The 21,643-nt window shown below is 32.6% G+C and overlaps 1 protein-coding gene across 1 annotated transcript; it reads left to right on the forward strand.

The window, feature by feature from the left end:
• Positions 1 to 468: 468 nt before the first annotated feature.
• LOC132730178 (rho-related GTP-binding protein RhoE-like) lies at positions 469 to 15,388 on the forward strand. The gene is made up of 5 exons (XM_060716034.1): positions 469 to 1,031; positions 7,143 to 7,233; positions 11,594 to 11,703; positions 12,355 to 12,489; positions 12,768 to 15,388. Exons 1-5 carry the CDS (start codon positions 918 to 920, stop codon positions 13,005 to 13,007), a joined length of 690 nt encoding a protein of 229 aa, XP_060572017.1. The 5' UTR covers positions 469 to 917; the 3' UTR covers positions 13,008 to 15,388.
• Positions 15,389 to 21,643: the final 6,255 nt, after the last annotated feature.

Genomic DNA, 21,643 nt, shown 5'->3' on the forward strand with positions numbered 1-21,643 from the left:
CAAAAACCGCCCTGCACCATCCCAAAACTTTTTTGAATGTGTACTTAAGATCAATCTAGAACGGATCAATTCACGATTTTATTTATTGTATTAATTTTACTTAAACTACATTTTAATTCATGCGTGAAAGTCATAGGTCTACGGAACACCCAAAATGGGTTAATACTTGAAATGTGTCGTCGCATGTTCGGTTCAAAATACTTTATGAACTCAAGTCTTGTTGCTCAATCGTTAGTAAATACTTGACACAGGTGTGCAGTTGCTCGGCGACTTTGTTGTAAATAAATTGTAAATTCTCATTCAATCTCTCGCTTATACCCGGCTTTATATCGATAGATATATTTATTATTAACATGAATGAAAGTGGCAGAACCACAGTACGCATGCGCAAACTTTTGTACATTCCCATTGGTTTGCGGTTTAACCACGTGCTATTTCATTGATAGAGAGCTACCACAATCCTGTTTATACAGGTATTTTATTCTCACGATAGAATAAAAAAGGTAGTTTTAATACTTAAACGCAGGTATTTCATTTAGACGGACGGTACTGTACGGTAGAGGTGTGTCAAAAGATATTTTTGCGGTTTTTAGGAGCACACGACTTTGTAACTATAGATATCAGGGATTGTACAGCTTTAAGATTAATTAACTTTATAAATAGGAGTTACATTTCACTCTTTTCTGATTAAAGATATAGAGTCTATGTGTTTAACATTGGAAAGGAGAATAGATAGGGGAATTTGACAGTGACATAAATAAATCTTACGCCGAGACGATTGTGAAATTCATTTCATCAGACGTGAATGTGGGATATAGATATGAATAGACTTTCATAAAGCAGACTTAAAGCGTGGATATATTATTCAAATAAAGAAAGAAAACATTCAGTAGCAGAACTTTAGTTTAGACGGAAATATGGGTCAAACAACAGGAGAATCTGAGATAAAAGCTAAGCTCGTCGTGGTCGGGGATTGCGGGTGTGGAAAAACCACTATGATTAAAAGATATATCAGCAATTCTTATACTGATGTAAGTTTTTCTTCACTTTCTTAACGTTTTAGTTCATTGATTACTTCTCTTAAATTTTGAGCAAATATCATTTTCAACAAGAACTCTCTGGAACCTTTTGGTCTTGGTTTGAGCCCAAACTAAGGTAACGTATGTTTAACCTTATGTGACAGCAGTGCTGTTTAGTCTGGGACTGAAAATGGTTTACTATGTAAGTTTTGAACAGTTTTTAAGTGTTCGTTCAAAACCATACAGTAAATGTTATAACTGAATTAACAACTACTTTTTGATTAGTTTAATTATATTGTGAAAGTTTGACAATTCATCAAAGCCGGGTATACATATATACATGAATCAGATAAATATGAAAGGCCGAATTTGTCTTTATGTAGACACATACATGCATGTATTTACATTGTACTCTATTATCACCTGATGGGCTTATCAGCAGATAGGTGTCAGTCTAGACTATATAGATTACGATATCAGTTCGGATGTACAGTTTCTTATGTAAACTCGCATATCTTGTAATGTACATGAGTAACTTACATGTTTAGATAGATGACACATCTATGGAACACCATACCCGCGTCTATGGTGTCGTTATAACATTACCGTCGATAGAAAGACACGATTTACAAACAAAATTTAGAAGAAAACTTTCCTATAAATCTGTATGAAAATATCTATAAAAGTTGATCATCCTGATCGCAAAGAACGTTTGAATAAATTACCATTATTGTTTTCGTCTTTTCTCAAAATAAAAGAGAAAACAATGAACTCGGTTGCCATCTGGAAGTTAAAAAAAATAAATTAAACGAATATAACCTTTTATGATTATATTTGCCATTTAAATGATGAATGGGGTGAAGTAGCGCACAGTGATGTTGCGGGATAAAATATATTAAAATTTTAAACAACGCTGAAAATATATCTGAATTAATAAGTATAGAAGGTCGTAGTAGCAGTTCACAACATTTTAAATATAAATGTCATTTATAAACTAATGTTAGCAATAAAACATTAGACAGGAGTAGCAAACAACGGGCCCATTCTGATCCAGGAGTAATTTATGCCTGAAATACTTTCATTAATGAAAACGGGGAAACTTTTCTTTGCAAAATCGCAAAAATAAACAAAATTTATTGCATAAGAAATCAAATAAATCAAACTTATTGGATAACATTAAGTTTTATTTGGGATAAAAAAACTCTAAAAAACAACAACAATAAAATATAATAAAATTTAAACAAAAATACCGGCATGTCAGTTTGATCTGTTAAGTTATTTATCATCAGTTCTAATTATATAGCTTGATTCTCTCTTCTTTTTTTCTTTCAAACAAGACGTGGGATTTATCCGTGTAAACGATTTTGTGTCCACCCTTTAATAATATAAGTTTAGTGAAATAGATAAATTATCATACAAACGTGACACTTTTACAGTTAGGACAATTTGCCCACAAAATATTTGCTCTGAAGATCATATTTTTGTCATTTACATACATTATTACTGCTTGATAATGATGGTGATGATGAAATAATCAGGTATCCTCCATTCATTGAAGATATTTCAAATATAATATTGTCAAATATGGATGATGTACAAGAAATTCTAATTCATTAAAGGAATATGTTAAGCAAATTTCGAGCTATGTTTGCATTTCATTTTGTTTACTTAAAGCCCTTCCTAAAATATATATGTTTTCTTATCTAGTTTTATCAAGTGTTTTATCGGTTTATTTTAACACGGAAATTTATCTTTTGAATAACGTTTCAATTCATAAAAAATAATGAAACGCACCGGCACATGTGAACTTTACATATAATATCAACCTTGGGGAAATTAATTTATCAAAACGCATAAAATACTTTTCTTTTTTTATATACACTCACCTCTTCAAAGCTATCATTCAACTATCTTGAGTTTATTTAGAATCATTCAGAAGTAATTTTAATGGGTTAAACACTCGTGTAGGAATCTTGCCTCCTTAAGTTTTTATACAAGTAAAAGCGAAATTATTCAAGCATTATGACCGTTTGATATAAAAGAGGGAAAAAACTTGTTCACATCACATAAGTAGATCTAAGACATTCGGGTTTTACGGTATTTTAAGGAGGCACTGAACGCCCATTTAGACTAAAACAAAGCCAAAAAAATAACACAGAACGATGTTGTATAACTTTTGTTTGATATACAAGTCGAGACAGAATCTCAAAAGACATGATAATAATTCTTAAATGCTTAAATATGGCGCCGAGTCTATCATTAAGATCATTTAATGACAATAATTAATGCGCAAATATTGAAGGGAATATCCTAATCATTCATAAAAATGAAGTAATATATACAAATAACCTAAGTGTAAATTACGTTTGTCTGTCAGTATTGCGTTGTATACCTATCATAGAATTACCTAAAATGAAGTAACATTACGAAATTAGTAATTAGTACACTGTATTGTCTTTATATATGTTATTGAACTCCAATGGAGTCAGCAATATTTATTAAGAATTGTAATGAATATATGCATGAATTAAAAGCGTGAATTGCTTTTTTAATTTTTTTTTAAGTCTGTTTACACCGGAAAGCATGTTTGCATAATGTTGCGCAATTATTAACAGACAAGCGGATGCATTCTGACATTTAGATTAAACATGTCAATACAAACGTGTCATAATTTTTTCATCGCATAATGTAATTCTAGACATCAATTAATACACGGGTCATAATATTGTCATAAATTATCTAGCTTATATGTCGAACATTAGTTAAACGGAACGATGGATGACTAGAGGGGACATGTTGATCACCGCGACAAATTTTAGGGTGCCATAAATTTCACCTATTTGTAATCAGCACAAGTAATCGATTGTTGCGTTCTCTAGATAACGACAATCGATTAGGGTAATTGATGAACACCTATTTGTTTTAATTTTTCTTCCGTATCGGTTGAAATGATTGCCTTACGAAAAAAAATGAATGAAAATAAATAATTATAATTAAAAAAACACGCCCTGGACTTAGCCTTTCTGTCAACCGTGATCAATCATTTTGAAATCAACATTCGTTGCTAGAGCTTTAAGCTACAATCAATGTATTCAAATAAAATTAACAATCTTTATTAAAATATCCGTTACGTTAAGCAGAAAATCAAACTTTGTTCCTAAAATAACTTACGCTCAAAGTGTTTAAACAGCACGAATTGTATTGATGGTTGTCCGAGGGTCGATCTGTTTTCAAAGATTTTAATATAGACCGAAGAATTTTGGAACGATTAAAGAGCGCTTTTAATTTACATATATTGATGGCAAGTTGAATATGTCAATTTTAATTGCATTTCTCTTCTATAACGAAAACGCCTATATTTTCTTGATGATTTAGTTTTTATATAGAACAAGTCTATATATATATTATTCTTATTCATACATTATTAATATATTTATTATTCGTTTTGCTGAGGTATATTTATTTCAACTTGAATGTTTCTTAGTCACGTGACACTAGTCTTGTTATAACTGTATGATATAGCAGATAGCTAGCCTATAAGCAGATAACCTGATTAATTTCTGCACTGTCATTAATGTAAATACGTTATGTTTTATTCTTTGATATTGAATCCAAATTTCCCTTTGAAGAATTAAAAGGAAGTTTTCGCCGTCAATAAACTGTTTCAAAGTTAAAGGCATGCCACTGCGTACTTTTTTTGCCTTTCATCTGGAGGAACTATTTGCATGGTCATTGCAAAGTCATGGGACTTATTATTACAGACATTTTTATTTTATAAAATCTCAAGTTTTCTTAATGGTTATCTTATGGGGAAATCTGAAGAAAATAAGATTTTTTAAAGTGACTTGGCTGTATGACGCAGCTGACGAAATCCGCTTTGTTGATATAAAAATATATAATAATATGAAAGTCAAATGATGACACGAAAGGAATGTGTAACACGAACCTTTATTTCAATTCAAGCGGTTATTATTTACGTAAAAATACTATATACATTTCAAATGTAAATTCTTCCGCGATACGCTGTTGGAAAACCAACCCTGGTTACGAAATGTGATTAAGAAAGATTTATGTTAAGCTCGCCTCACCTTGAAAAATTGCTTAATTCAAACAAAAAAAGAAGGTGTTTTCTACATTATTTGATGTGTTGACATTTTGGCAACAAATTAACCCCATGATAGGTGTATTGCATTTGACCTCGAGGAGGGAAAATTAGATAACAAATGTAGGTCCATTTAAGATGTTTATCAAGTAACCTTGATATCTAAAACAATTATCATTTACTTAAAATGTTTAAGGTATAGGAAATTAATGTACACTATTGCATCAACTCTAAATAAGATATCGCGCGACATTGATAAAAATATACAGACCGTTTTATGATAGTCGTAAATTACGAAACTATGAAAGGCGGTAACCAACTCGCAAACCAGATGTTATCGTTAACCAAATTTGAGAGAGCTATTCACAAAAATACAACCTCATTAAGTGTTCGATCATTCATCACTGCGCTCAAACAGTTTTTCACCAAAAAACTTTTATCGAACCGAAACGCAGCATTAAAACCCCAAATGACCCACAACGAACCCAAAGTCATTCTATCGCGTAACCAGACTTCAAAAAATCAGTACAGCACACGTTGCGCTTGAGCAAGCCGGTATGTGAAGTGAATGCATCAATATACTTAAGTATAGTGAAAGGAAATCTTAAGTGGGTATAACAATTTACAATGTTTGACTAGATGAAAGGATGGGGGCGTTAAACAAGTAGAGATGAAAAACTATAAAGGGTTTGTTGGTACAGTTTTCCGCAAAAAAAATTTAAGAGGATGAAATTATATTTTCTCACGGTATGAATGCTTTCATTCCATTATATAAAAAACATGAATCGAGCCGTATAACGTCGTGCGCATGCCTTACTTTGCGCGCATAGTATGCCAATGTCAGAGAATGCTCTGGACATGACAATTGAACATGTATCTTTTCCAGTTAAAAACAATACAGTGTTTTCTGTTCAAAAAGGAGAAAAAAAAAGAAATCTATAACTTTTTTTCAATCACTGATAAGACTCACACTGGTTGTCACCCATTACGTATAGTTTTAAATAAGCAACATTATTTCAATAAAATATAATTTATTAGAAGTCGGTGCCACACGGTATAGTGGTAAATTGATGATATGACTTAAAATTAACGTTTTATCACAATACGTTACATTTTCATTTTTATCAAATCCATCTTATAATGAAATGATATGTCATTTATCCATTTTCTTTCTGCCCATCCAGTATCAAGGTGTACAAGTGTACATTTTAAAGTATTAAGTAGTTTTATTAAATTTTTCATCAAAGGAAAACGTTTTTTTTGAGTGGTTAGATGGGTGATGAGGAAAGGGAGCGTCGGCTGAAAAATAGAAAATACAATCTACTTGAAATTCAGATGAATAAATAAATAAATAAAATAAATAAATAAATAAATAAATAAATAAATAAATATAAATTAATTAATTAATTAAATAAATAAATAAATAAATAAATAAATAATATGTCTTACAAATTTTACCAATGATATTTAACCAACACGCGTGGATATATAGATATATGATAAAATATTCGGAGCTAAGTACCAGCACGGACTTGAATTACAATTAATGTCCTGTGTACCAGGTATAAATCTATTACACCTTCAAATTCAGACTTGTTAAAAACGAAAATAAATGTTTATATCATTATAAATTGCAGAAATAACAATTTGTGGCTTTGATTGACACGGATTTGGCAATATGTAGCACAAAAAAGCTTGAAGAAATGTTACTTTATTATCTCGCGTGATCATACGAGATGTTGATGCTGATTTTAGTTCCCCGGTGTCCCAGTTGGCACACAATATCTGTACTTGAGCACCATGAAAAGATACGGGAATCAAATTCCACAGATTCGCTTATTCTCAACGTTTTCAAATTCTAACACTTGAGAAATTCCATAAAATTATCTTTTAGAAGTTCTTTCAGCTATCAGGCACATTGCTCTTTGAAGCTAGATTTTCCCACGAAAAATGTTTTACTTCTAGTTAATTCAATTTATCATGCAAAGTTTCTTATGTTTTATATTGCTATATATTTTCAGACTTACACAGCAACTGGGTTCGATACCTATCACAGCACATATCAAGTTTCATCAACATATAAAATACAGATGTCAATATGGGACACTTCCGGTAAGTTTTACAACATGTACATTTTTATTAAGCCGCATGTCAGAAATGGCGTGGGTAACGTTTAAAATGGTTCAATTTTATATCACTGGTCGTTACAATATTTTGGTCAGCTTTATTTGTTTTAAATTATCCTTTAGATTGGCTTGAAACTTGGATATATATTGTATATCCTAAAACACCTTAAACGATATTATTTGGCCGAACCAAGTTCTAGAGAAGAACTTGAAACTGGACACTGTACTAATGAATATTTAAGTGGCTGTAGTTTTGTATTTAACCATTCAAAACTGTGATCGCTAAATTATAAACACATTTTTTTTTTAATTTGCTGTCATTATAAGACTGTTATAATAAACATTCCTGGGACCACAAAACACGAAATATCCTTGTGAAAATATGCGTTAATCAACATGATCTAGACATATTTAATACGCTATCAAATCATGCAATTAAGTTAAAGGATCTTCAGATGTTTTGATATGAATTGTACGGCTGATATATCAGCTAGACAGTGGAATGTAAAGATCATAAAATAAGCCTGACCTTTCAGGGGATAAAATAGAGATATATCAAATGTAAAAACGTATTCAAGTATTTGTTTTGGCCGATGATAGCGCTGTTAATAGCAAGGAATGAAGCGACCTCACGCGGAGTTCATAGTTGGGTTGCACACTTCATTTTAAATTGCCCGTAATTATGACATTTTGAGATCAAGAAGGGGATTTGTTAAAAGATAATATATTTTTATAAACAAGTATCCGGCGTTGTTAAGTCACTTAAAGAAAGATCACTTAAATACATGGAAAACTGGATCGATAGATATGTTTAAATACAATTTTACTATTTCAAAAAAAAAATCTTATATTGTCATGAACTGCATATTCAGCTGTCAAATATTAAAAGAAATGTTAAAAGGAAAACGCTGAAAATCTGCATATTTGCGAATACTCATCCTTCAGTCAAGTCGGACAAGAGCGCGCGTGCAGCGTTATCTCGCGTGCAATGCTATAGGAAATCTTAACCTTTCACCTAAGATGAAAGTAAAAACGGACGCTCTCACATACTTACAATGATACACCTGTCTACATATATATACTATATACATATCAATTCTGCAAAACGTATTGCTCCTTATCAATAATTCATCACATACTTTACGAGACTTATCGCCAAATTATCATCTGAATCTAAATCTGTCTTAATTTTCTTAGCAGAATCCGCCATTCGACGGTCTATAAATAATCTTAATTTCCTCGGTAATTGATTAATATAGATTCTGTCTGATGGAATACCAGGCCTGCTACGATCATGTGATTGCGTGACAAGCACGTGGAGCGTTTCTCATTACCGGTGACCAGTGCATTTCTATAATTCATTTCACGTGCATGCTTCTGCAGAATGCAAAGTGATTGATACAGCCTTGTAGAAACTGAGTGCAGCTCACATAATTTGTTTACTTTATATTGTGCATTCTGAGCGTTTTTCTTACAATCTTAGATTATTCTAGCAAAAACCAGTAAACTGGGTTGATATATATCTACATTGCTGGGTCAGTTCTATAAACAGCGTTCTTGAGATATACATGAGATATTCTGTAAGACTCAAATTGACCAATAGCGTACATGCACGTGTACAAAAAGTAGTGAATGCACGATAAAAAAATACACGATGATAGGAATAGAAATAGAGAGAGTGGGTGTTTTTTGTATCAAGTATATTTTCATACACAATGATTTGAGGTAAAATACTTTAACCCATGCTACGGACTAAAGTTATAGCAATTTTGCACCACTTTGAATATTTGGTTCAACATTATCAAATATACTTCTCCGATCAATCCCATGCTATTGCCAATCAAGGACTATTTCATGAAATGTATGCTATTGTTTTAATGGTCTCAGACGATTAACTAACGGATATTCAAACTATTTTGTCGGACTAGCAAATCTTTTATTATTTTTCAAAGTGTCATGCAGGTGTTATAACTCTTTCTATGTTCGGTGCCAAGTATTTAACATTTTGCTGACCTGTTTTATAGGAAATCACAATGAAATCTGAAGGGACTGTTGCAGACTGGAATGTCGCGGGTAGGAAATATTTGACCTGTCTTGCAGACGACAAAATGGGATTGGCAAAAAGAACGCCGAATGAAACGCACCGCCGTCGCAGTCATTCCCTTAAAGTATCAGGGTTAAGATAGGAATGCATTGAATGTTGGCACCTTTTGCAGGACACCGCGAATCATATGGGTTTTTTATAGCTTGCGAATTAAAATGCTTTTATTTCATGAACAAACGTGAATTTCGGCTGACTTTGGAATGTGGGTACACTCTTGGTGATCTTGTGTCAGAGTGAATACATTAACATTTAATGCATGCATGGTCATTTAAAAAAAAAAACAACTTTATATACGTTTTGCGTTAACATTCGATATGGGGATTCTGTCTGGCATTTCTTAAAATTAATTTCATTAAGTCATGATTGACCTCATAAAAATAAGGTCATTTTATAAGGAAAGTTAAAGTGAAACGAAAAGATTCACTAATTCATTCATTTTTAATTTAGGGTGCGTTAAATGCGGCTTTTACATTCTTTTGTGGTTTAAATCTCACTGATTGTTTAATTCGTTTTCAACAGGATTAACGGATAATCCGTTTTGGACAGATTTTATTTCTCCCTTTCATATTCATAATCGCACCGGTATACTTTTTTGATCTTTAGAACTTAGGATTGTTCGTCTAAGAGTGTTTCCTTTATACTTCCATTATTCTTCTATTGTTCCATTCACGCGACATATTTTAACATTTGGGTATTACTTACGGTTGATTAAGACTAATTAGCATATATGCAAATAAGATACGGGTGCCAAATTTTAGGAAGGCAAATATATTTTCAAGAAAGGAATTTAATCACGCTGAATGATAATTTAGGCACGCAAGTTTCGTTAAGTTTATCTGATTATAACTTCACAGATTACATGACCATTTGATATATTAGCCACAATTTATTAGGCACATAGCCGAAAATGCTTACAGCTTAACCTTGTACTTGAGCAATCCTTTAATGTTCATTTATATATTGGGCATTAATTCCGTGTGGGATTGGGGGTAATGTAAATTTACAGCTAAATTTTGCTTCAATAATCACTTCATAAGTAAATTTATACGTGTAAAATGTATATATTATGTTGATTTACGACATTAACTTAAATGCAAGATCGAAACTGATTCAGTACAAACATAAACTATAAAAAAATAATAAGTAAAACGAGTGCGTTCTTTTTATCATCACTCCGGGGATTGTACCGATCATCACTTTTGTTACAGCAACCGTGAAGCTGTTTTCATATCTATCGCACTATATCAGCTTTTATTAAGTAAAGAAATGGTCCTTTTTATAATTTCAGCTTCGTAAATTTTTGTCACCGTCCTTTGAAGCAATGTGTTTAACAAAAGAATTTACAAGCCAAGCTTGTTGGGAAGTTATTCATAACTATATTTACATAATGTGACATCAAAGGGATTTGCGCTTTGGGGTCTAGACAACTAATTAAAACACGAATAGCGTGCATCACTGTTAAATCGCGTGCATACATGCACACTAAAGTATCAAAGTAAAAATCATCGAAAATTAGATTCAAGTATGTGCTTACGCCGCGTCATTTTAATTAACACATCCGCTCCTTCTTGGAAACAGAAGGTGAATGAGGAAAAGAAAATGTTAAAAATTCGAACCTTAAAGACATATTGTTTCCCGTCAAATTTTAATTGATTGATTTACGCACTTTGATTCCTGCGCTGACTTTGCTAATAAATTCACTGACAAAGCACATTTTCATATCGTTATCAGATGTTCTAAAACAAAACCTTTTCCCCCTGATTTTAAGACTTTTTATCTCCCGTAAAAATCAAATTGTTATCAATTCTAGTTGAAAGAAAATAAGATCTAGTTCAACACGCCTGTTTTTCAGACAATGTTGCCAAACGAAATTTCCGTATGCTTCTTAGAAAGGGAAAGAAGTTTGAGTTTCCTGCAATCACGTGCAGTATACGTCAGCCAAACCGGAAACAAGTGTTACTCCTATTTAAATGAAAATGCACTGTATTTCCTGTATTGCTTGAGTTGATTTTTTTTAAAATAATGAATAATTCAAACGATCGGTCACAAGTTTTGCAGTTTAAGGAAATATGGGACGAGAGCTCTGTAGGTCAATGCTTGGGGTCAGGGCTTGTTGTTTCTATCTGCCGTTCCAAATTATTATTATTGAACTAGGAATTTCACAGATAATACATTATATTGTCCTCCATGTACACATTATTTATTGAAAGTTTTAAGGAATATCTTACATTTATATTTTCAGGTGACCCGGGATATGATAGGGTGCGGCCGGTATCTTATACAGACGCTGACCTAGTTCTTGCCTGCTTTTCAATAGGAAACCCGGAATCCCTTCACAACATTGCAACAAAGGTAATTATGCCGTACTCAGTCTTGTTCGTGTGTGTAAAATTATACGTGTATCAACATTTTAAATTATTGACAATTAGCTTAACACAATTACTGAAGAAATTACACTGTATCATTTCAAATTAGATGGGTTGTTTTGAAAAACATTTACAAACATTGTACACGTTAGCACTGTCATGTATATAAGGTCGTTGTTTGTAGTATTTGATTTCGTATTCTCAGCGTTTTTCTAGATTTCATTATAATCTCATTTAGATCATGTATTCAATGACATGGTACTGGATATAACATAAAGGACACGAGTCCGATTAATTACATTGATGTTTAGTGTTTCGTCACCAACTGATATATGACCGACTAGATACACCTCCTAATTATTGATGTGTGTAATTCTCTCCACCAATTTCCGACCTTCAGATATACCCGTGCTATTATCTCTTTGTAAAAAATAAAGGATTGTTGGTAAACAAACACACATTGTCTCTCTTACCAAGGGCATTGACATCATTGGAAACCTTTGGAATCAGTTGTTTTATCTTTCCGTGTTTTGCTGTTCTGTTCGCATATTGAGAATACAATTTGGTACGAGTATTATATTGTATTACATATAGAAGCGTGAACAAGTCTGTATTAAAAATTTTATGTATATTTCAGTGGTTACCGGAAATACGGAAGAACTGTCCAACACAGCCAATTATCGTTGTAGGTTGCGGGACTGACATGCGGACCGATGAAAATGTGCTGGCCAAACTTGCAAAAGATAAACAAACTCCAATTACATATGAACAGGTAAACACCCACGAATCTTTCTTAAAAGTGCACCATATATAAGGACATGTTCAAATCAGCAGATATTTCAAATTGTGAGAATAAACAAAGACAAAGTATTTAAAACGATATATATTTTTGAACAGAAGAAAATCACATAGGTTCGATTAACTTTTATCCATGTCTAAATTGTCTTCTCATGTTTCAGTTTGAGATACCTGGTATTCAATTTCTGTTCACATATAATCATTTTCGATATATGCAATTCTATTCTAACCCATGTTTTCATCTTTCTGTAGGGTTTGAAAACGGCAAAAGATATCGAAGCATTGGTGTATTCCGAGGTGTCAGCTAAAACCTCTGAGAGAAGTGTAAAAGACGTTATTGAAGTTGCTGCACTATCATCAGTTGGCACAAAAAATAGTGAAACCCAATTTAAAAGACAAAAATCGTTTATAAAGAGAAAGAGGTTCAGCGGCATGGGCGAGGCAAAGACCACTTTACGGAAAGAAGCAACGAAAAGCTGTGTAATTATGTGAACAATTAACCTACACATTAACTTTCCGGGTATTTTACGCCAGTTGGTATAATGGATACATTGCCAAACCGAGAAGGAGTAGCATTAGAACTGAACATTGTGAGAATTTCACGTGCTCTAACCGGACGTTGTGGAAAGTGGTGGAGAAACTTTAAAAATGAACAAGGAAAAATATATATAGAAGGGTGCGACAGGGACAAGTGTTAAAATGTGTGTGTATAGACGAGTTATTTAATAGTATAAATGTGTGCGTGCATGTGTGAAATCGAAACAGACATACCTGGGTATTAAAATTACGCCAGGCATGAAATTTTATAGTTGTTATAATAAGATTAATTTAGAAAACGTGTAATAGGAACTCTAGTACGAGACGAAAATGGTTTAATAGCCGCCTGTTACATACAGGTAATAGTTTAATGACCGTTGATCTGTAGGTCGCCTAATCCTTCGGAGATGTAAACCTTACATATCCGGGGATTGAACAGACATGGGGTATTTGCTTTAAGTTTAATAGCATGTTTAAACATTTAAAACAGATGATATACTTAAAGACAACAATCCCCGTTATTGTATACTTTAGTCTAGGTGTTTGCTCTGTGAATTAACATTTTTCAGTCTCACGTTATCTAACTTTACTTGGCAATTAAATGCTCAAAAAGACCGGAAGCTACTAGATTACAAATGTTTATTTGTTTTTGTCATTTTTCTAAAGCTGGGGTTAGTTATAAGACAGTTGCTTTTAATCTAATTCAAATTATCCATTCACAAGAGATGCAAATATCTTATTCAAACATAAACCGGAATACTAGGATATTGGAGTAAACAGGTCTATTGAAAGTATTCACTTGTCACACAGCACAAAAAGTTCACCAATATTTGAAACACCCACATCTTTTTTGATGCCTCGCTTATTTTAAAGTTTCAAATCGAGAATGAAATGCATTTTATAAACTGTGAATGAAATTCGCCTGCCGTGTTTACTTTAAGGTCGAATTCTATTTTTTTACAATTGGGCAAATGTTTGCATGATTAAGATGTTTAAATATGGCAACTGGTTCAATAAAACGGAACAGGTGAGAAAGACCCATGCTAAGAAATTTTATCAAAGGCAATTTTTCAAACGGAAACCATTTTATACTTTTAGATTTGACGCTGTTGCCAGGCATTTTTGTCTCGATACTTTTTTGTACAATATGTTCAATAATATAAAAGATTACTGTTGACCTGTTTTTTTTGTAAAAGGTTGATGTCACATGGGTTTTTAATATGAGTCACGATATTTTCGTAGTTATGTATAATTTTAGGACGATATTCTCGTGGACTTAAAATTATGTAGCACGATATTTTCGTGGTTTTATAATTTTTGCACGATATTCTCGTGTACTTATTTTATGTAGCACGATATTTTCGTGATTGTTTTTTTTAATTATAGCACGATATTTTCGTGGACTTGAATTATATAGCACGATAATTTCGTAGTTTAATATATTTAGCACGATATTTTCGTGGTTTTATATATTTAGCTCGATATTTTCGTGGGTAGTTTATTATTAGAGGTGTAAAAAAATAATACCCGGGTGCTGGAGCGTAGATCGCTTTTTCAAGTAATGATGTGCAATAAATCAAATCTTGCTATCCTCATGTATTATTTATGTCATTATTTATGTCATTATCATTATGTCCATAATGTAAATATGAACTCACTTGTTTTTATAAAGCCTTGAAGTATTATATGTTATTTATAAGTTAAGGTTGTGTACCAATCGTGATGCCAATTATAAATTCATATTTATTTGCATTATGGTTTGGGGGAGTTGGGTTAACACGATGGATAATTCATCAATAAATGTCCATGATTAATATCAGTAATAAATGTCAAAGAAATATGTCTTTATATAATGCATGTGCTGGTATGTTAAGAGTACTAATTAGTGTATATTAGTACCATAAAACATAACAAAAGAATACGTTGTCTAAAAATAGTAACATCAAAATGATTAACTGGACACATTCCTGAATTTTTGAATTCATTCTTTTAGATTACAACATGTATATCTTTTAATGAAAATTTTAATTCGTCATTTTTATGTTATTGTCAAAATCGATTGAAATGCAATTTTGAATGAAGAGAAAAATGTTATATATATAATTCGCAAGATTTTACTTTGGTATATGTGCACACGGTTTGTACATGTATCAAAGGATGCTTTTTTTTGTTTTGTGTTTTATAGACATGTAGCAAGTTGTTAAAATTATTTCTCTTTACGTGTGTTTTTTATTTGCTTAGTTCTGTGTTCTCCGGAAAAAAATATTTGAAAATGTAATAAAAATGTGAAAATATAAAGAAAACTGTGATAAAAATAAAAGATGAAAATTTGAAAATTTTGTTTTTATTATCAGCATGCAAAACTAGTAAAAACCCTGTTAAGAAGAAGAAAAGATCTTGCGATTTTATGTTGTTTTCCGAATGGGTCTTTTTTGGAGAGTTTCTTTTCTTATCAGAATTCTTTCAAACAGAACTCTTGTGTAAAGAAAAGCAGTTGTCTGAACCAAAATGTTCTCTGTAAAAGGAGATTCCTCAAGTAACTTACAAATTCTTACAGCATTTATAGAAATGAACCATTGGGAGCAACTGAATAACGGAAATGGATGTCAAGAAGTTATATACATTGTACATGCAAAGCCAAACTGTGTCGGACTCTTCCACTTTCCGATGTTCGAACACATAATGGACTTCTAGTCAGTTTACAGATACCTTCTTCGATAAAACATAAATATCCGTTACATGCCGTATAAATGTAGGACGAGACATGAAGGGAGATGAAACGTGAAAAGATGTGTTATACTTAAATATGAGCCGCGTCACGACAAAACCAACATAGTGCGTTTGCGACCAGCATGGATCCAGACCAGCCTGCGCATCCGCGCAGTCTGATCAGGATTCATGCTGTTCGCTATCAGTTTCTCTACTTGTAAGAGTTGGTAAGCGAACAGCATGGATCCTGATCAGACTGCGCGGATGCGCAGGCTGGTCTGGATCCATGCTGGTCGCAAACGCACTATGTTGGTTTTGTCATGACGCGGCTCATATATTAATGATAAGATAGATATGCCGAATACCCACATCCTCACTCCCACTATTCGCCCTAAATTCAGTTTCTTTGATGATCAACTGTGCTATTAATGGTCGTTGAACTCTCCTCACCACTATTGTTGAAAAAGGCATTAACCAATTATTGTGTAAAAATAATAAGAGGATATTTTTTCGTTTGAGTGAAATATGGAATATATTTTTACGAAACATGATAAAATGCCACATATTTTCACGAGCCGGGACGGCAAGTGAAAATATGTGACATTTTATCATGTTGAGTAAAAATATATACCATATTTCACGAAAAACGAAAAAATAACCTTTTTATTTAATTTCATTATCAAAGAAAAATGGTTACGAAACCTATTGCTTGCTACGCAACTGCAATTTTATCATGCCATTACTATGACAACTGCCTGATAAAGCCTGTCTGAGAACAGCAACCTTTCTCAGTCAGTGACTTGAGAACACTATGTTCCTACGCCAGATCAGCATTGATGATGTTTATTGTTGGTATTGTTTAATTGACTTTGCTGAATATTTATGATAATACACAGTAAATAAATTGTTAAAGCAAATTGTACCAAAAATTGTGTTGTGTTATAAAATTATTGGTAAAAACCCTCGGACTACTTTTTTAACGTATAACCCTCTTGTGGTTACCGTACTCTCAGAATTTAGCGCCCCGAATTAAAAAAATAAGATGCAAAATCATAATAGAGGCATGATAAAAAAAATAACAGGTTACTGTCTTTTGAGAAAGGGATTTCTCAGACTCGGCTAGATATGGTCCGGAAGGGGCTCGGCAAGCCTCGCCCCTTCCAGGACCATATCTAACCTCGTCTGAGAAACCCTTTCTCAAAAGACAGTAACCTGTTATTCTCTATGTACAGCGCGCAGCAAATATTATTGCGTCTTGTGTTGCATGCGATATTTGGCGCTACATTGTGACGTCACGTAAACAACTGTTTAAACGTATGTACAGCGTTAATAACTGAATTAAAGATATAGAGGATATTTGTTTGTTTCAGTGTAAGATCGAAAAATATTTCACCGAGTGAACACCAGATGCAATATTTTCCACGAGTGGCGTAGCCACGAGTGAAAATATAATAGCTGGGGTTCACGAGTGAAATATTATTTGATCTTACATGTAAAACAAACAAATTTTCTGTTTATTTCATGATTTTTTAACGATTTTTACACCATTTTACTGATTTTTGCCGCGTAACGTCATGCTCTTATCTTCATGACGTCATCAAATAATGACGTCACAATGTTGAAGCAAAATATAATTCCATGATTATTTTTAGATTTTAGATGTATTTCAGCACAACGTTCGTAAATATTTACGAACTACAGTTATCACGTACATTTTTTATTATGATTGACTACATTTCCGCTGAAAAAAAACATTCATTAATGATAAATATTTTATTTTTACGCCAAATATAGTTCGGCTACTGTGAAATTATATTTGGTAATCATTACTGTGAAATTATCAGAATATAATTAACCGTTATAATTCAGTAATCTACTGCAAAACATGTAATAAATAGATGATATTGAATGAGTGTAGGTTTAATACTAAATTTACTGAACGAGTTGAATAAAATCATATTATGCGAGCCTCTGGCGAGCATAATATTGTTTTATTCAACGAGTTCAATAAATTTAGTATTGAATCTACACGAATATAATATTCTATTTATCACATATATGAAATAAGAACGGTAAACTGTTAACAAGAGTCATTTTTCTTTGACGCGCCTATAGTGTAACGCTAATATTAGCGCGCTTTAACGCTATGTTTATATAGAGAATAATAGGTTGGTGCCGTGGATTGAGAAAGTTTATCTGGCGAGGCGGAGGAATTTATTGGGTGAGCCGAAGGCGAACCCAATAAATTCCGGAGCAGAGCCAGATAAACTCTCTCCATCCACGGCACCAATCTATTATTCTATTTATCCTGTCACCGTTTTTTTAAAGAATTTTATTAGGCAAACAACCTTTAATCACACTATCGGAAATGTTTCTATCTAAACAAAGAAGGCCCTAATTTTTCTACACCAATGCACTCGCCGTTCTTATTATCTCCCCGTGTATTTTCACATTGAGGGCGCCATTTTGTTTGAAAAATGTGATAAATAAAAACAAATTTTTGTCGAATTTTTGTTGTGAAAACTATCTAGAATGAAAGAAAATAATCTAACTAAGAAAATGAATTCGAATACCAATATCTTTTATTCAGTCGTTAACGCTGTACAGACGTTTAAAGTATTGTTTACGTGACGTCACAATGTAGCGCCAAACAGCACGTGCAAAACAATCAAATCAAGTACGCTATTCTAAAATGTCGCAAACAGTTAAGTTTTACATTTATTTCACTTAAAATAATTTTTATTTCGCTTGAAAAATTATAGAGTTAAATAAAATAAACAAACAAAGTTTTATCAACGTTTCCAAAATTCGTTATTCTACACACAGAAGATTTAACGACAGTTTTTATATTTTTTCTTGAAAAGTAGTCCGGCAAACATGCATACCACGTGATCAAGTGCCGTAGATCAGTAAAAATATACGGCACCTTGTTATCGGGCCGAAATTGAGACAAGTGACAGGATAAAGTGCAAATGACGTGACGTCAAAGTGTTATTACACTAGTGTAATATCGTCTAGTGTAATATCGTTTTTATTAAATGGCTTTATTACACTCCTGCGCCGCGGTTTATGTGATAAATTGGTGTTCGGATTTATTTTCTTAGTTAGACCATTTTCTATCATTCTAGATAGTTTTCAAAGCAAAATTCAACAAAAATTTGTTTTGTATTTATCAGATTTTTCAAACAAAATGGCGAAAGAAGTCCCTAAGAATAAATATGAGTTTTGACTCCGCCCACTTTCATATTTATATTTCATATTTAATTTTAAAAAATATGAAATATCCATATTTCATGAGAAAAATTAAATAATCATTGAAATTAGTCTAAAAATCATCTGAAAATATCCGGAACTTAAAACAAATGTTTTCTGTACAGCTTACATTGTGTTTGCACAATAATCTAACATCTATATATGCGACAAGATAAGTAATCTTTTTTTTATAAATAATATATATCTTTTTTATAAATAATATATATGCAAGCTATTCCTTGTAAAAAAGTTTTTAATGAAATATATGATATAGTTAAAACACTCTTACTTCATAAATGTATATTCTATATTTAAGTAGCAAATTATTTTCATAATCTGTTAATTGAAGGTGACTTTTACTGTAATCAGACAGACGGACATCAACGTCATTCGTAAATTTATACTTTTGTGCCAATATCTTAAAGTCAACACGGTACCGCGTCATAAGTCCATTACAAACGTCCATAAATAAAATCTTATTTTTACTGCAATTCCTATCTATGAAAGTACAAGTAGATATCTCAAATACCAGACTAAAGTTCATCTGTAATTTACTCTATTTTACGTTACCTTGAAATCTGACAGGTGGATTTTGGACCAGTGTACTTTTCATTCTTCATTGGGCCTCATGTGTTTAAGCCCTTTTGCTGTTTGATTTAGAATATTAAGACCTACATTTCAAGAATATCATATTCGCATTAGAGCTGATGTCTTGGTAGCCATTTTCTCCAGATGAAAATTTACGTTAATGACGCTTTTCTTTAATTAAAAAATGTGCCTTTGCCACTTTTACAGCAAGCAGTGTGTGTGAAAATAATTAAATTTTGATCGCAACCAACAAATCTGCATAACTAGGTCATTAGCTAAGTCTGTTCTAGAATCGTTACCATTATTCTATTGATGAAATGGAATCTTTTTGTCTTCACATTTAATAAAGTTCTATTAAGACAAACATATACAGATAATGCGGCACAAATTATGGGTTTCTATACCTAGACTAACCGTTTAATTTGACTACATGACATTAGTTTAAACAGACAATGCATCAATGCATACTTTAAGTCTATATCATTATGACAGAAAAAATGTATTTCAAGTTAAATCATTCACGTTTGAATTGGCCTCCCGAAATTTACCATCACTGGTGTTCCATGGGAAAACATGGTCATGCAAACCCAAGATCCATGGGTTGAAAGGCAGGCAATGAAACCACTTAAGTCACCACTCTCAACAATAGGTCTTGGCGCCCTGTATAGTGTATATGGGTGAAATAGTTCGATAATGCAATAGAATAAGCACTGTCTCTTCTTTTCAGTTTATAAATTCACAGCAACTTCAAGGGGTTTTGAACAGCATTTGTGAAATCTTCAAGTGGTTCTATGGGAAAATCCTAATATTTGTGTCAAAATTATGATTTTTTTCGAAATTTTAAAAGCCGGTTGTCATAACAAAGAGACGGCATTCATACTGTCAAAATAGAAATAAATGTGAGGACGTGAGAATCGGGTAGGATAAAAAGCCTCGAACAATCGCTAAATTTTATCGGGCAAACATACTTTTCGACAATTTTAACGCGCATGACACAATAGTCTTCCGGTGGCAGAATTGCAATGATCTCCTCAATGAATAGCTTGTTTTTGTCACGACTCTTAATATCGTATTCCCTCTATCCAGATTTCAACAAAGACACCGCTTTTATCAGTGATCAAAACATAATGTGCAAATTCACTCCGTTCGGGTAGAAAGTATTTACCCAATTGTTTGGAAAACTATCATAAAGGGAAATATCCGCTATTTTTTTTCTAATCTATGTTTTGTGGTAAACGTTTTACGTGTTCTTTTCAATTTTGATAAAGTAAAACAATAAGGATCGTTAGTGAGGTTAAATGATACCAAAAAACACAAACTTGCACTGCATATTTGAAATCTGTCTTGTATTCTTGAATTTCATATGTAATGAAAAGAATGTTTTGCTTTTTTTGTAAGAATGGGTTCATATTTGCAGACAATGAAGACATTAAAGATGTTTGCACGAAATGACATTTTTTGCACTGACTTTTAGTGTAATTAGTTTTGTGACCTACATGACATGGTAATACGGAAAGTTTAGATACATATTCTAACCTTGCTCTGAAATATTTTTTTTTACTTTAGGAAAGATTTGACGAATTTTAGCGTTGATTTTAACAATAAAAGGTGTCGAACATTTTCCATGCATCCATCTGCCCTTCTGCTAATCTGCGTGCAAGTTTGCCTGCAAAAATTTGAACATAATGAACCCAACAAACTGAAATATCTTTAGAATATACATTTCATATAAATTATTGTACAGAAGATTATGATTTGAGCCGCGTCACGACAAAACCAACACAGTGGGTTTGCGACCAGCATGGATACAGACCAGCCTGCGCATCCGCGCAGTCTGATCAGGATTCATGCTGTTCGCTTACCAACTTTATTACAAGTGCAGAAACTGACAACGAACAGCATGGATCCTGATCAGGCTGCGCGGATGCACAGGTTTTGTCTGGATCCATGCTGGTCGCAAACGCACTATGTTGATTTTGTCGTGATGCAGCTCATTTAATAAACGGAAGCAACGTTGTAAAATCTATACTAAAGTTAACCAA

This window comes from Ruditapes philippinarum, unplaced genomic scaffold (assembly GCF_026571515.1).
Source record: "Ruditapes philippinarum isolate M1 unplaced genomic scaffold, ASM2657151v2 ctg736_1_1_1_1, whole genome shotgun sequence".
NCBI classification, from domain to species: domain Eukaryota; kingdom Metazoa; phylum Mollusca; class Bivalvia; order Venerida; family Veneridae; genus Ruditapes; species Ruditapes philippinarum.